Source organism: Pocillopora verrucosa, chromosome 1 (assembly GCF_036669915.1).
Source record: "Pocillopora verrucosa isolate sample1 chromosome 1, ASM3666991v2, whole genome shotgun sequence".
NCBI classification, from domain to species: domain Eukaryota; kingdom Metazoa; phylum Cnidaria; class Anthozoa; order Scleractinia; family Pocilloporidae; genus Pocillopora; species Pocillopora verrucosa.
In genome coordinates this window covers 15822010-15839444 of record NC_089312.1, presented here as the reverse complement: position 1 = coordinate 15839444, position 17435 = coordinate 15822010, and the positions used below count along the sequence as shown (strand labels likewise).

Below are 17435 nucleotides of genomic sequence, written 5' to 3'. Positions count from 1 at the left end.
TCTGTTACCTAACTTACACCATGTATCTTAACAAAACGATACAAATATCAAAAAGGAGAAAAGGAATCATACCTTAAAGGGTCCTTAAACAAAATATAAATAAATAGTTCCAGGTCCAGATAGTAACTATTACTGAGAAAAGTTATCCATGAAAAGTGCTCCTTTTAACAGTTTTAAAGTAGGCTTCTTCCATGTAGATATAGGAATATCGGTTCAATAGAAGTTATAACATAGCTAGTAAATTTGTCCAATCAAATTCAATTCCGTGAGCGTGCTTCATATTCCTATTGTACACGCTCATGAAGTCAGCAAGCAAATCCCTCAAGAAAAAAAAATTTCTCCGCGATTTTTTACTTTGGGATTTTACTAGTAAAAGACTAGTTAAGACTTCAACGGCAATTTAAGCTAAACATGGAAAGTTGTGTGCCAGCTGATGAAGAACAACTGCCCACTTTTTCTTCGGAATGGAGTTTTTAATTCCCCAAAAAAAACGGAAATAAAAAGAAAGGTGCTTTGCATCTTTGTTTTTGTTTTGGATAAGAGAATTTTGTATTCAATCAGAAAATAAAGTTCATTTACACGCATGAATTCACCTGTAAGTTTTTTGACCAATCTAAGACAAGATAGTTTACAGCGTAGCGAAATGTTTTCCTGAAACAAAATTATCCACACGCTGAAGCGTAGCAGAGGGAATATTAACCCTTTTACAACATTTAAACCATCGGGTTGAAAATTTTATAAAACATTTGGTTCATACGTCAGGTGTGCGTTCATCGAGATATGAAGCATGCGGGAAGTTTGGAGAGCACTCAAGAAGCTAGAGTTACTCTTACGCATCTTTCCTGCTCTCCAAACTTTCCGCGTGCTTCATATCTCGATGAACGCACGCTGACGTATGAACCATTTGTTAATCGGACAGAATTTCCTAACATTTAATCCGAAGGGACTGGGATTCAGGTGCTTCAAAGATGTATTTCGAGTGGCATAATCTTGAATAGTTCTCAGATACAAAAGACAATGCACAATAAGACAGGTTTTTTTAGTGTACAATATGATCACAAAACAGTTGACACGTACTTAAGTTTATTATATCATGAGGCTTAATCAGACCAAGGTTTACATAATGGGGAGTGATATTTTTTATTTCCTTTTTGTTATCTCCTTAGTTTCTTTACTTCTCTTTAGCAATTACTGCCAGTGGGATTTCTCCTTGCTTTCGTGGCAGCACTTGGTACCCTTTTTGTAACTGAGTATCTGTTGGGGACCATCTGTACCCGTAAATTAGTAGGAGATCATCGTGATACCTTAAGTTGACAAAAACGCGCGAATTCAAAGAATCTTCGAGGTATAATTACTTCTCGGTGTGAAATTCTTAACTATGATATCCCCCTCCACACACTCACCCTCCCCTCTTCCCCCTATGGCAATTCTATTACCTGAAAGCTGGAAATTTAAGAGCTCGGTTAATTGTTTACCTACGAAATAAAGGAGAAAATTCAAATACAGCAACTAACGACCCCACGTGAATCGATTTGAGACACTTCAAATGTCAGCTATAGGCAAGAAAACGAAAGTTTTGTCAAAGTAAATCGTAACTTAAACGCCATAATTCTGCAGCCAAAGTACATTGAACACAAGGGCATCTTCGCTTTCACATCAATGAATACTAGTTCGTATAAACCCCCTAACATTGGAGAAATTGTCATTTTTAATTTCATCAGTGTTACCTAACTAGACTTAACTAACTCCGGAAAATTTGGAATAATCTTCTAGTTGGTTGGGGAAATCAGGACGTAAAACAGCAAAAGCCTTAATCAACTAGACACAATCGTTATATATATGTCAATCAATGAGAAATTATAATGGTCCTTTTTTTGATTCATCTTAAAATATAAATTGCCTGTTCATGTGAAGATTTTTTTCGCCACTAGTTTATCCATATAACCTCAAACATTACATTGATACCGATACAACTAACTGATGAACAATCACGAAATTTATTTCAACGGAAACACTTGATCAAGCTTTGGCACTTTCCTCGTCATGAAAATTGTATGATCATCAGATTTTCCACGTTTCAAAATTGATTTTCAAGTCAAGTGCAAGCAATTGAAATAACTTTTAGAACAGTTAACTCAGCTAATATTTTTCTCTCTAAAGCCTGCGCCGTACACAGAGATTTAAAGCTTAGTGTCATAGTTCACCTTTTCATTGTCTTGTGCACGTTCTGAAGAAGGTGCAACGCGAAACGAGTGCGCTTTCTGCCGGAGTACCACAAGACGCTCACTTGTTTGCAGTTCCGGCACGGATTGCTCTCTAGAGATGTACCCTACACATGCACTGACTGCGTGTACAGGACACATGACCATTGCAACATAGGCATCCATAAATGCCAAACGAAAAGCTCTGTTGAAGGCGATGTATAACAAAGGATTTATCGCACTGTTTGCATGCGACACCCAATAAAGCAAATTCGCTGTCAACGCGGTAATTTGGGCCTGTTCAAAAAACACGAGGTAATGCATCACATGTGTAGGTAACCAACACAGCGCAAAGGTCAAGACAATTACGACTAACATTTTGACAACTTTCCGCCTTGAGAGTTCAACGGGTGTCCTTGGAGCACTAGAGATACTTCCTGGTATCCTGTGAAACCACAAACGGCGACCAATGATGCTGTTGAGTACGGTTATAATGGAGAGGGGGACGGGATAGAGCAAAACAAATAAAACAACGTAGAATGTCCGCACGGCCAAAAAATTGTCCATCGGGTTATTTGCCCAAGGCCAGTCTTGAACACAATAAGAGTACTCCCCCACGTTGAGAACATTGTATAGTAACAAATATGGCGTCGTGGAAATCAAAGAAATGAGCCATATCGCCGCTGTCACTGTTTTATGCTTCTGGAAAACGGCCTGATTGAGTGGGAAATAGATGGCCCAAAATCGATCCAGAGAAATGACCACCATCGTTGTCACGGATGCAGCAATTGAAACAGGCATGACGTAGAAAAACGCTTTGCACGTGACTGTCCCAAAAGTTCCTCCAAACCATAGGTTTGGTTGAAGGAACATGAAAAGCACTGAGTATGGCATAATAGTCAATGTCATTAACAAGTCAGCGATTGCCAGGTTCTTGATCAAAAGATTATGTATTCTCTTAGAAGTTGTCTTCAAACAAACTACGTACAATCCAATAGAATTGCCAAATAGAGCTACTGTAAAGATCGCCACGTACAGAGTGATCAACACAACCTTCTCGGTGTCTGTGTAAAGCTGTATAACTGAGGCGGTATCGTTAGAAGAATTCATCCCTTTGTTTAAAGATAAAAATCATAACTGTTACTTCTGCTTAATTTTAAGAGCCAGGATTGAATCAGATAAGTTAGGAACTAAGTAACTTCCCCGCAAATGTTTAAGGTTTGCACGTGACACATTCTTAGCTTCCTCCTCCTATTCCATTTTTTTTGACCAACTTTCGTATTCTCCGCCTCATTACTTATTTCTTAGAAAACCTGCATTCCACCATGAAACAAACTTCCCATTTCGGGGCTTAACGAGCAGCTTAAATTTACCGAAACTTTAAAACACTAGGGAGCTTCAGATAACATGACAGCGACGCGTGGTAAAACGTCCCCTTTTTAAAAGATTGAACTTTTTTTACTCCTGGGAAATTTTCTCAGCAACTCGATGAATTAACCGTTTCTGATATTGTAAGATCCTCCCCTCCAGCATAGCATGTGGATGTTCAAAGCACAAACTTGACCTACTTTACGTACGTCGAGGTTCCCGTTCTTAAAGGAGACAAATTTTGGTGAAATCACGTTTTCTTTTACGAAATGTTCAAAGTGTTATAATTGCGTCCGCTGAGCTATTGCTCTGGCTCTGGTTGTTCGACGGTCTGATAACGCTATCCACAGGATAAATCTCTATCCGATGGATAACGCTATACGCTTTGCTATCATTCATCCGCTGGATAGCGATTTATCCGTTGGGTAGCGTTATCAGCCCTTTATAAAACTGGGCCCTGGTTGCTAAATCTTTTGTTCCTCTACTTTCACGGTTCCGTCACCGACGTGGTTTCATAAAATTCCTGCTATTGGCTCACTTTCCTCTGATCCGTTTTCTATATCCTTCCTTCGCCCTACTAACAGCCCGAGATCTTTACTCAAAATATTTTTAAGCCGAGATCTATTCGTTTTGGTCATTCTCGGTTAACCCTAATCCTTGCAAGTGAAAAGTTAACATGTGTGAGGGTTTTTCTGATGCAGTCATAAATTTTCTTCAGTAACTTAGGAGAATCGTAAAATTTCAATGAAAACCATAATAGCAAATCAAAATGATACCCAAAGGATAAAAATGATGAGAAGGGATTTGAAAACACGATCAGCTTTAAATATAGGACAGTTTCCGAGGCTCTCTGCAAGTGACAAGTATGCAGAAAGGATGATTTTTTGTCAAATTTTGATCCTTACATCCGATTCTCGCTTCTAATTTTTGGTCTTTTCCATGTATATATTCGTTAACACTTGCTTAAATAATCAGACTTTGCCTTCAAGCCATACATGGTTTTATGCGATTCCAATTCGACATTTACTGCTCTTACCTTAGTTTATTCCAACGAACTGATATGTAAAAGTACTCGGTTATACCGAACGGGGATACCTAAATGGAGGCAATAGTAAAATTTTAAGGATAATGTTCAAATATCCTGCGTTTGTAAAGTACTATACTGCTAAGGGTATTGACTGCTCCAGAACCTAGCGTGAGCCAGAAATCTCCCTATTAGTCACATCTGACCCTGGTATCTTTAGCGCGTAATTGCTAGACTTGAGCGGTGAGCCACTTGCTAGCCACAAGAGAAGCTTTAAAAATATTAAGGTTAGGTGGTTTTCGATTGAAATTAAGCAACACTAATGTTATTTACACCGGATGCATTTTCGTCGCAAAGGAAAAAATAAATGCTTGCAGGTGTGAATTATTTAGGGAGAATTTACAATACCAGACTATTTGGTAACCCACAATGAGGCAAGGCTGTAGGATGGCAAATAAGTAAGAATTGTGAGAAAAGATAATCACTTCTTTAAAACCTCCTGCATTATCTACAAAATTTCCTAAAGAATTTTTCATTCCTATGTAATTTAAGGAAGTAATTACCATCTGTAAAATAAATTCTTCTTGATTTAGGCAACTGAAACAGGTTTATCTGTTTTGGTAAAAGCACATTCACTATGGCCACTGAACACTTTAAAAAGAGATAACTGCTAGAGAAACCTTCACTAATTTCGTTTTTCACCATTAAACGCGCGATCCTGACCGATCGATGTCCCTCATTCTTACCTGTGTTAGAAACGAAGTATCAGACACTTTCGAGCCTGGAATAACTTTCAGACTGGATTTTATATTCATGCCAGCCTAACTTATGACATCGTACGAGCAAGAGCTTCGCGTCAAAGACTTATGTTCTAAAATTTATTCGTCAAAGCTGGACACTGCTAGCCTGTAGTGATATTAATTAAAGTTAGCTGTCCGCTTAGGTGATGACATTGACAGTTCTTGGGAACTTCTAAATATTAAACTGGCGCCATTGTAATCATCCAATGTAATCAAAAGTGACAGACTCATAGGAAAGAAAGCACAAAATGGCTCTTTAGACAAACATTTTTTACGCGATGTAGACAAATTTCTATGAAAATCGGAACTAATATATTAATTTCAACCCCAGTAGAAAACAATGGGAAAATTAGTGATAAGTGCATGCAGGCCGCGGATGATTATTAAGTCAGAATTTTCAAGTTTGAAGAAATCGATATTGCGCAATTTTCAGTGAAATAATGAAATAAAAAACCTCTTTGGTTATTACATTGAGATGTAATTCAGTTTTCGAAAATAATGTAGCATAAAACTTCTCTTAATTTTTTTTCCATCAAGCTGATCAAATGATCGAGACCAAAAAAGAAAACCACTCCTTATAAATAAAAAACCTCTAAAGCATTTAAAATCGTTTATTAGTCATGGGAAAAAGGATTACGACTTCTTGACATACTGTATCCGAGATACTTTGATGTGGTTTTCATCAGTTTGCAATGCATCCGACTCTATTGTTCAAATGAACTTAAGCCCCTAATAAAGTTACATTTTAGGTCACCGTATTTATCACTTATTACTTTTGGCACACCCTGGCAGAGTAAATAAAACGATATTAAAAAACCTAGGGTACATCAGGAAGCACTTTTTGGCTAATCCTTCGGAACTTACACTTCAGCTTGTCAGTCTAAAAGGAAATAAGAAATGTTGAGCAAAATGTGGATTAAGAGCAACCTCAGGTGATTTTGTTGTGGTTATTTTTTATTTTGTTTTTGTTGTTGTCTTGTTTTTCTTGTTTTATGTTGTCCGTTTATTTTTTATTTGTTATTTTTCATTTTTTGTGTTTGTTTTTGTGTCTTTTTTGTTTTGTTTTTTTTTCTTTAAAAACACCTCAGTTGATTTCACAAACGGTCGATTTGTTTGACAAATGTACTAGTAAGGCGTTGCCAAAACATTCCAAGAATTGCTACCCTCCGTCCAATATTACGCATCCAATATGGTTATTTTGCGGTTTCTAGATATTTAGCAGATTCATTTATTTTTACTCGATTGATTGAGCTAAGAGTGAGTCCCGAGTTCCTACCGATGAGTATCAGTTACAGAATAAAACAGTAGTTCTATGAAAATTCCTCAAGCAGTGAAGTATATGGTAAAATTTACCCATTTGACTCCACGTAGAGATTTCGATTTGTATCAATGTGATAAGCAAAAGGCAGGGGAAATCAGGCTTGATTGGCTGAACAAATGCATTTTCTGAAATGAAAAAAATGAGTTTGGGTTGGCCGTCAAGCCATAGAGAACACGAATGATGAGAAACAGTGATGCATCTCCCGTTTTTTTGAAAATTTATCTTTACTCTGTTAATTAGTCGAACCTTATTGCATTGTGACAAGAATTATAATTGAAAGAGTGGTTGCCCAACCACTGCATTTCAAGACTGAAACTAGCAAAATGCATATTTGGGTGTACATGGCGTTTATTTAATTCTAAATCAGCTCTAGTTTTGAAATCAGTTGCTCACTAAATGAAATTACTGATTTGTCAATTTTATTATTGTATTCCTAATACTCAGGAATTGAATTTCTAGTGAATGCCTTATTTCGAGGCCTTCCCAGAATAAAAGAAGTCGTTTCCCAACGAAGAATGTCGACATTGACTCTTACCAAGAGAAATTACCAGAACTAAATTCAATAAAGAACATCACTTAAGAAAAAAGGAAGAAAAGGAATTCAATAAAATTAATCAACTTCCTTACCAAAGTACATGAAAGGCTTTTAAGACGAGACGATACGCTCCTTTTGGAAGATCTGCAGTTCGTTTCAGCTCAACCATTAAAGGCGAATCACTTTCGTCAGGGCTTGAGGTCTTAAGAAAGTAAAATATATTTGAAAAACACAGACATGTGCATCAATAATAAATCAAATGGATCCATTCATACACTTGCCAGAGCGAGAGTGAAATGGCTCAAACAGGATATTGGCTCCCCATTGTCACGTTTCCGTTCCACTAAAGAATCGGAAAGGTCTGTCTTAAATGCACGTAAATCATTCAGTTGAAAACGAAATAAGCTTGCGTTAATTACAAAATAATCAAAAGAAACACCTATCTTCAAGGGTTCTCCTTCACGTCTGTCACCGCAAAAGACAGCGATAAGAGTTTAATAGCTTTAATAACATAACCAGAGCCAAGAGTGGTTGACTTTGATTCGAGTTAAAAACATCAGTTCGAGGGACACAAGTGGTGTAATATTACAGTAAAAGAGGGTGAATATTTAATCACGATATTAAACGCTAAGAAGGAAAATTGGTAGAGAATATTTCAACACGAAGACCTCGTCGGTGGTTTCGTTGTGTTAATGAAAATCGAAAGGGGAATGCACGCAAATAACTGAAAGCAATAAATATCGTGACGAATAACATGCCCTCGAGTTTTTGATATCTCCTTTTAGGGCTAAACAAGAGTAAAGTGAGAGGAAAAAGCCGAAAAGTCAAAGCTAAATTACGTTCACAAAATGAAAGTTTCCTTTTAAGGCAATGCTTAAATATATGTTTTGAGTTTCATTTAGTAGATCTAATGCAACGGGGATTAAACTTGATAGAGCTCCAGCTTATAGCGTAATCTTATCAAAGGCTAATATATTTTAAACTTCTAAAACTGATTCTTAGTGTGAAGATTAAAGTTGAAGCCTGTCTGTAAATACTTGAGGCTGTGCTATGGTGAGGGGAAAAAAATTTACCAATCGATGAGATGGAGAAATTTCAGTGAAAATATTATATTCAAAAGGTGATCATGACTTACTCTTTAATTTAAATCTTGCCTCAGTTGTTATGCGTTTCGTTGTAGATGTTTTTCCCTTTAAATCACAAAAGACAAAATTCGTTGGTTTCGCAGGACTCGAGTCAACGAACACCCGCTCCAGCAACTATGGTCAACCAAGTTTTGTGGCTTAGTTTAAAAGTTATTGTCACAGAATTTTGAAATCGTCTTTCAAGACTTAGATTGTCTAAATCTGATGTCGAGTAAGGAGCCTATTTATGCACATGAGTTAATATATATATATATATGAAATAAATATAATGTACATGTTTTGGAGGTAAACTGAATCCGTTGCTTCATTCGCACTGACGATGCTTTCTTAGCCCCTCTGTTTCGAAAAAGATTTGAAAAGATTTGCGGCACCATTAGCTTATGACTAAATTCCTCAAGGAATGGAAAAAATGAATCTCCACGAAACCGAAAACTCGCAGAACTAGTTCAGTATCAGCCTTGAATTACTCGCTACACGCAATTTTCGATTTAGTGTCGTTATTGCAGAACAATTTACGAAAGATAAAACTTGATAAAAGCGTGGGAAGACGTTTGTCAATCACCAAATATTTCTCAAGTCACGATTGTTTTAACTGTGTGTCTGATTGGCTACGAGAGTGGCACAAGTTTTCGGCTAATAACCTGACTCAAAACTATTCTGAATTACTGTCAACTTTCAGTGCAGATGTCCATTTAGCTGAAAATTAACTGAGCATTAAGGGACTTACCAGGTTTGGGCGGAATGCTGAAAGAGCAAATTTTATTTTATGAAGCAGAAAAAAATTTTTGTTGGTGCTTACCTTTAAAAATCGAAAATTGTCGTGTTTAGTATCCTCATCATATGAAAAATGAACCCAAAAAACTAAGAATTGAAATAAAACTTTCTCTGCAAAACAATTACACATGCAAATAGCTATTGTACGAAAAAAATTGTCATTTTGATGGATAAAAAAAGTTAATCAACCAAAGAGGGAACAACGGATAGCAAGAGTAAAATTTAAATTCGATTTATAAAAAGAAATAAAAAAGAGTCGTTAAGGAAACCTAAGTTGGATCGATCGCTATCCATCTTAAGCGCACAAGCTAAACACATCATTATCGAACGAAACAGATTATTTTGCCCGCCTTTAATTAATTTGAAATGAAGTAATGGCGTGCGATTTTATATTCAAGATAGTAGAGGAAACAAAATTAGACGTGACCAAACGGATGTTTCATGTTTAGTGTGAGGCTGCCCATGATGTGCTGAATATTTTCTTCATAAATTACATTCTACCCAATCCTTGCATCGGGAACGTCAGCAATATTTTCCTACCTCTCTCTGAACCTAAACATTGTTTTGCTAAAGATAACTGAGGCTCAACGTAAAATGCAATGAGTGGATTTCACATTTGTGAACTTCTCAGGGTGTTTTCTAGTCACAGCTGTCTGTTGGATCGAATTCTTATGGTCTGTTTGATTGTTTACCCAATCACTAGATTGGTATAAATAAAAAAATTTGACTCAACTGGCAGAAGTTCTGAGCTAGATACTTTGTAATTTTTACCGCACAAGATATCTTGTTATCCTTGTGATATGAAAAAATCTATAACTAACATAGAATTAATCTATGATCTATACAGAACTATATCCATTTATAGCAATTTGTGGTGTATTGAAATATTAATCGTAAAATTGAAAAATTTTTCCTTTACATTAATATATTAGCACATTTAGAAGCGAACATCGAACTAACCACGACTCTTATAGTGAACATTTTGTTTCCGTGCAAATTAAAAAATACCACTCTAGAATAAGAATCAGCAGTCAATGTCTATTTTGGTTATCCTAAGGGTGACAAATCTTAGCCCACCCCTCAAGTGCCGAACTGGAGGGCTCCCCCCATTGACTACATGACTGATTAAGCGACTTCACTGAAAACGGAGGAGGGAGGGGGAAACCCGACTTTCCATCAGGTCGGGATGTGCGCTCTACTTTTTTGAACCTTCAGCTTTGTTACAGCGACTGTACAAAAGTTTCACCACTAATACATGTACACCATCGAATTATTCAAGTACACAGCCACCGAGTTACTTTCTCGATTTAAAGAAGTTCGTCACGCTCTTTGAAATCCTCTTCGATGAGGCCGGGAAGTTCCTTTAACTAGGGGAAAATTGTTTTACAGAACTAACAGACACTAACGAGGTACAAATGAAACAAAAGGATCATGGACGGCTAAACCGGTTAAGAGTAGATTAACACGGATTGACAGCATCGAACTAAGATATGCAGCCTGAATTTTTTTTTTTGACGCCATGTCCGCTTTCACAGTTAAATTGTCACTGACCAATCATAGAATCCACTTAAGTCTCCCTGATAGAGACTAATAGATCTTCCTTGTTTTCGAAGAACGAAATTCACCAAGAGAATATAAAACAGATGCAGTTTCCACAAGCTTTTTTATTAGCAGTTCCAAAATGAGAAAATTTTTCCAGACGATTTCTTACAAGTTAAATAGGCTGGTTGAAACGGTTGGCACATTTGGTTGAGTGGCTTTGAGTGTTAATGACATTTTGGTGCTGCAACTACTATTCTGTAATTTCAAAAATAGTTTATTTTCCGCAGCACGATATTGTTCTAAACGTGCTTGAAACGAAAAGAAAAATGGATGTCTTTTACCGTCACAACTTCTTTACCATAATGTAATAGCTTATAACTTCTTCATCGGTTGTAGTATGCGATAAAAAAGTAACGTGTAAACATAAAATTATAGTAAAATTCTACTGTGTGATTATAAATGACAGATTCCTCTTTGTGCTAAAAGAAACGAAGCGGGAGACGGCGTCGAGAGAGTTTAAGTTTGTCTACAGACTCCCCATTTTGAGTGGGAGTCTATCATTATACTATGTCCCTTGTCGATAATCTGTGGGGCAGTTCAATCGGGTAAAGAGATTAAGGAAAAACGAAAGAAAAATCATTCGCTAACACAGAAAACCGCCTTAATTCATATCGAGTTCATACGCCTAAGTAGATCAGATAAATCTGTCGGCTTACATGATGCAAAATTATGCCCAGTTCACATGTCTTGTTAAACCACTTTCAACTGAATGAAAATCAGCAACGGAAAACGGAAAAGATGAATTTATATAGGATTCAAATAATCACGAACTTGCAGACTCCTTATGCTAAATTTGAGGTCGACAAACATCAATCCAAGCAGCATCTATATAGGAAACAATTTCAACTCGTGTTTGACAAAACAGCTTTAGAACGTGTTTTAACTTTAGCGTTAATGGAGTTTCATTATTGAAGGAAAACCCAGGAGGCAAATTACGCAAAAACTAGTCTTTTGCACCTGCTTCCTGCGTCAAAGATCTAGACTGAACTCTTTTGGAAATTAGTCCTTTGCTGTCACAGAGCAGAAACAGCTAACGTGCGTGTGAAAAAGGCAAGACAAATCTCACTTCAAAACCAACGACAACAATGAGCTTCATATGACAGGGTAGAAATAGAAGCAATGATGCAAGTCACCTGGAGATGGAAATAAAGGGATAGAAAGCTCCGGATTTCAAAAGACAATGAACTCTTTTTTTTTTTTTTTCTAAAAGAGAGAAAACAATCGACTCGAGACCAAAGTTCACGAATGAAAACTACTACCCATAGTTTTATTTGTGTATCTCCTCATCTTTAAGATTACGAAGAGAAAAGTCAATTTTAAAACAAGAACTTTCACAATTAACATTTTTAACACTTTCTGGCTCAAAACAACAATAGACAATTTCGTTACTTATATTATTCCCTTACCTTAAAAACAAAAGAGGAGCGAAGTTATTCCAGTGAGGTTTCACTGAATATGCAGTTTTTATCGCTGGTGCATCAATAGTTCAACGTTTGGGAAGGGAAGTTACAACTATTAATGGAACAGTTTTCCATTTATTAAGATTAACCAACAAACCCAACAGATGTTTGTGTCTAGAAACTTGTAGCTACCTGTCACGAAAACATTATAAAGACAGGAGCTCATTCAAAACAAAGCCGTTGAACTGAGCAGTTCTATGAAAAAAGTCACATTTAAAAAAGAAAGCCAAAAGTCGTTCATAGAGTAAAATATATATAGTAAATTTTTTTGTAGTACATATCTAGCTTTTCATTTTACTGCCCCGAGGGTGCATTGAAACGTGACCTCCATCACAGCTTGACATGCAAAGTTAAAACATCTTCTGTTGCTTGAAAAATCGAAATGAGTGACTTGTTGATGAGAGTGTTTTCACCAAAACAAACTCTCATTTCGGATGTTTTTTTTTTTTTTTTTTTTTGGGGGGGGGGAGAAAAAGCTCAAACTTTGAAAGTTTGATGTTGTGAATGGTTGCCAAAATAAACTAGCAACTTCAACAAATGAGAAAAATAATTTCCAACAGGATTTCAAGCTTTATCAGCAGAAGCAACTATAAATTGTAAAAAAAATAGTTCACTGACTGATTAATCCTATCATGATTATTCTTTGGCCCACTTTTTATTCATATTCTAATAACTTGTCATTTAAAAGGGTAAAGTTAAAGAAAGGATTAATTCGAAATTAATTGTGGCGACCTATGGCGATCAATTTTTTGTCCATTTTAAACATTAATCTAGTCGGTCAGCACAGCGTTGCGTTGGAGCCAAGGCTAATATTCCTGCTAAGCTTTTCTTTTCTTTTTCTTTCGCAAAATTTAAATTTATTATAATCGATAAATTTATCCGATTAAGAATTGCGGTTATTTTTGTCAAAAAAAAAAGATTTCTCCTTTTAATTAGTCCTGCTTTTCATTTAAATTTTTTTTCTCGGGCTAGAAAAGACAACATTACTTTTTCCAAGAGTGGAACCAAACATGCTGAAAGCACTCCCCTTTGCCAATGAAACCTTATTTACCGATAGACACTCGAAAAATTTTATCTTAACTGAATGAGTTACGAATACACGAAAAAAAGCAATTTAAGGTACAAGATATTTTCTTACTCAAACCAAACCACCTCCGGTCGTTGTTCACTCTAAAATCTTTTAAGCACTGAGCATATTACATCAATAGCGAGAAAGTCGTAACTGCGTCAGAAAAAAAAGGCAGAATCAGAAGGAACCAATAGGAACTTCAGAAACAAAGCATGTAAGCTGCGCCAAGCGCGGGAAAATGTGAGCCAGTGACCAATTCGAGTTTGGTTTTAGTCCTGCATCTGCTTGGTCGAGAAAATGGCACCAGTTATCTAAAGCAATCAAATAGCGCTCTAAAGCAAAGCAAATGTAACCTGGGTTTATTTTTGAAACTCAATTGAAAATTACTTCATAACGAGAAATGATTACTTAATAGTTCGTCACTTTGATAATCAACGCAGGCATAGATGTGGCAAAGTTGGTAATTCTTCGGGCTATAGAGTTTCAACTCCTACAGTAAGAGCAATATGTATGCAAATATTTATACTATATGAGCAGCTGAAAATCTCAACAGTTGAAGTACAGTTCTTGTCAATCCTACGAAGAGCGCGCGAACTCGAGCTCAAGGAAGTTATCTCTTTTCCGCTTATGCTAATGAACGGTGGAAAATCAGTGATTTGGATCATAATTCTAAAAGCACTACCAGTGAATTACGTAAACCGACTTTGATCATGAGTCAGAACGTAACAGGCATATGAGAGGACGTTCAATACTTGTTCTTCCCGCCCACTTATGACTGGGTTCTCGGCCAGTAGCAGAGACAACCGTCTGGGCGGGCGAGAGAAATTGGCGGGGTTTTAATTAAGATCCCTGTATCCCTGTATTTTTTTTTTTTTTTTTGTTCTTCCTTGGTTGCCCTCCTATTTACACTTGTTCCCTTAATTCTAACTGACTGCCAAGAACAAGTTATTCTATATATATCTCACAGCCAAGAATGATAATAGTTCTCGCTGTGCTCTGACGTACGTCTCGCTATTAACTTTACATATCAGATCAAGACTTGAAAGAATTGTTTTGGCTGCTAGGTACATATGTGTATTTGAACTAACCGCCTTCATGGTCAAGTAAACAGGAAAGACTCGCGTTTAAGCCGGCCGAAAAATAATTAATATTGAAATCACTTCCAAAGTGCTGTTCAAACATAAAAAAAATATGATATATTTGAATTATTTTATGTTTAACGAAACATTTCAAAAGATAATATGAAATTGACATCGCGTTTTCAAAATAATAATGAACCTAAGATAGGATCAAGACGCTAGTGGAAAAAAATAATTCGAGTGAAGAGTATTTTCATAAACTCTCCTACAAAGACATCTAAACTGTTTTATTTTACAGAGCCCTTACAATGCCATGCACAAGCTGAATGTAAATCTTCCTCCTAATAAAAGCCATGGTCACGTATCGTATCTCCTACTTGAGTTGGTTTTTTAGAATTCATCGCTGAGAATCCAACTCAACTCTCGCAATGAATGAATGACGGTTTATTTAGGAGCTAGTTTTCAAGCAGAAAAATTACGTTACAGAACAAACCGTTTCCGAGATGCCCCTTTTTTAAAATGAGGATAAGTGTAAACTCTTCTCTTTGAAGAAAAGAATACTACTGTGAATGATATTCATTTCTAAACAATGGCTTCGCACCTGACCTCAGTTTAATTACAGTGAAGGTCTTTGGAACACAGAAATAGAATATTATAAAAACAGGAGGTTTTAAAATAGCAACTCTCTCGAATCTACCACCAAAAATTTGAACGCCGTAACGACATAATCTGCTAAAAAACCATGAAAAAGGAGTCTCACCTTTATGGATGTCGTTGGCTTTGTTCACGCGCCCAAATTTAGAATAGTAGTTTGAAACAAGACATGTTATCTCTGCCCCTTTAATAGATGACGGAATATTGTTACCTGACGTAAGTTTTACATAATGAATTGATAGTAATACGACTTTTCCGTGCCGTACCTGACAGGATTTACCATCAAACGTGACTAACCTTTATACGGTTTAATTATTAGCCTCTACCTCCAAACACGTGTTACGGATTAATGTTGATCCGACTACGGTCGGTTAGACGATTTTATAATTTCTGAAGTTTCCCAGAGACAGTTTTTAACACATGCACAACAAAAACTTGTGAATTGTTATCACAGGCTCTTTATCTGCCCTTGGTGAAAAGATTAAAAAAAATTGCCGAGGAAGATTTTGACATTCATATCCCTACCATTTGTAAATATGATTCTTGCGCGATGACAAGTGGGTCTAGAGTGATCATGATTTTTGTTAATTGGGGTAAAACAGATAAGAGAATCAGTGGAAGCCGAAGGTTAACCGTATATTTTGAGATAACTCAAGAATTAAAAACTTTTTACACTGAGGAATAACCCTCATTACACAAAACAGGATTTTAATACATATCAATAATAATACGAATTATTATTGCAATTGAAAGAATTTAATGTTTCGCCCTTAATCCTAACACCTAAGCTGAAGAAAAATTAAAAATTCTTTCTTGTCATGAAGGATAACAGTAATTCAACTTTACCATGGCAAAGAAGAAGAAAAACTGAAATCTCACTTACTAGCTTTATTAAACTAAGTAAACAGGCGTAAAAAGCTTGAGGCACGACAATTTAGTTTAGTTAGGAATGATAAGAACATCACGAAATACAACTCCAATCTCATTAAGGCAGCGGACACGAGAAAATCAGCGATTTATCCGTGAATCTAAGTGAGAATTAACAACAATCGAAATGTCGACAGTTTATCTAATTACACTTCGGAAAACCTCTCAAATTGAGTTATTTCCTTTCATTATACTAACAATCTTTCTAATAATTGCAACAGAAGTGTCATTTTATTTCCTTTCAAGTTAATTGCAACTTTAGAAAATTCACGTATATCATAACAATTGGTCAGTTCTTTCCAGGTGGGAACTTTTCTTGCGGTTCTGTTGATAAAATCTCAGGCGAGAGAGAAGGTGGCTGTGCGTAACTTTCATAAGACAAAACTGCGCAATAATGAACTTTTGATTAAGATTGTAGAGCTAATCTTGAAATCATACATGAACATGATTATGAAGTTAAAATTCAGTTGTGAAATAGTAAGAAAATTAAAGTTCTAGACAATATTCCTTTAAGCAGTCTTTGTTAAATATCGAATCATAACGCTAGTCTCGATTTCAAAGTTTGGGAAATATTTGTTCCCCATGTCGGGATAAAGAATACAAATATTTCTCAAAAGGATGAACGACTACAGTGATTGAAATTGCTAATTATCGTAAGAGATATATTTTAACACAGTGTAAATAACTTCAAGAACATCTTTCTCTTCAAGGTTTTCATTTCATAACTGATCTTGAAATGCATTTTCTGTTTTACTACGCAATCTGAGCACCTGAAGCAATTTTTCATGGACGTAAAACTCGACATCGGTGACAGAAAAGTCGTGCTATGATGGCTTTTCGCTTCGCCCACAAATTGGCGGAAAAAATATACTGCAGAGAAATCCATTAACCACAAACTGTATCTAGCCTTGGTTAACTTTCGATCGCGAAGCTAATCCAGACGGTTTACTTTTTAAAAGCTTATTTCCTGAAAATTTTCTTCGTTCAAAGTACGATCAATACAAGACTTGATGTAAATACTGAAAGCTTATCTAACTGTTTAAGGACACTTAGTTAAGCTCCTAACTCGAAGTAAAGATGAAGGTCTCCGTAAGGTCGCAAGTAGCAATGGAAACCTCCTTGGCAAAGTTCTAAAACGAAGATAAGTGCTGATCGTTGAGTCGAATCTTCCCGGATACGGTATTTTTTAAAAGAACGTTTGTCGGCGACATTGACACTTGAGTGGAAAGTTGTCATCAGGGCTGAAAAAAAGTTGTTTGACAATCGAGCGTTATAAGCATGGTTCCTGAAAAATGTTTGCCGGATTAGTATTGCTTGGCTGTGAGCTTGAGTGACTAGATTCAGTTGTTAATGGTCTTTTTCGATCTGTTACTTATGTCGGGTTTTTGCACTAACCGAAAAGAACAACCGAATCACGTAGAATTAAATTATGATTTGTCGCACTGAGAGAGCTGATAATTTTAGTTCTCTCAGTTA

At 36.2% G+C, this 17435-nt stretch overlaps 1 protein-coding gene across 7 annotated transcripts; it reads right to left on the bottom strand.

Moving 5' to 3' along the window:
- Positions 1–1039: 1039 nt before the first annotated feature.
- Positions 1040–15174, bottom strand: LOC131789297 (tachykinin-like peptides receptor 86C). Of its 7 annotated transcripts, XM_066160950.1 has the most exons (5): positions 8669–8777; positions 8385–8439; positions 7342–7451; positions 4606–4664; positions 1040–3313 (listed from the first exon to the last, which is right to left on the bottom strand). In XM_066160950.1, the coding sequence occupies exon 5, from the start codon at positions 3309–3311 to the stop codon at positions 2181–2183; it is 1131 nt and encodes a 376-aa protein (XP_066017047.1). In that variant the 5' UTR covers positions 3312–3313; positions 4606–4664; positions 7342–7451; positions 8385–8439; positions 8669–8777; the 3' UTR covers positions 1040–2180. The 7 variants fall into 7 exon arrangements, with proteins under 7 accessions (XP_066017047.1, XP_066017035.1, XP_066017048.1 ...); XM_066160938.1 differs by lacking the exons at positions 7342–7451; positions 8385–8439; positions 8669–8777 and adding an exon at positions 15139–15174; XM_066160951.1 differs by lacking the exons at positions 7342–7451; positions 8669–8777 and having other exon boundaries at positions 8385–8422.
- Between the last annotated feature and the right edge of the window lie 2261 nt (positions 15175–17435).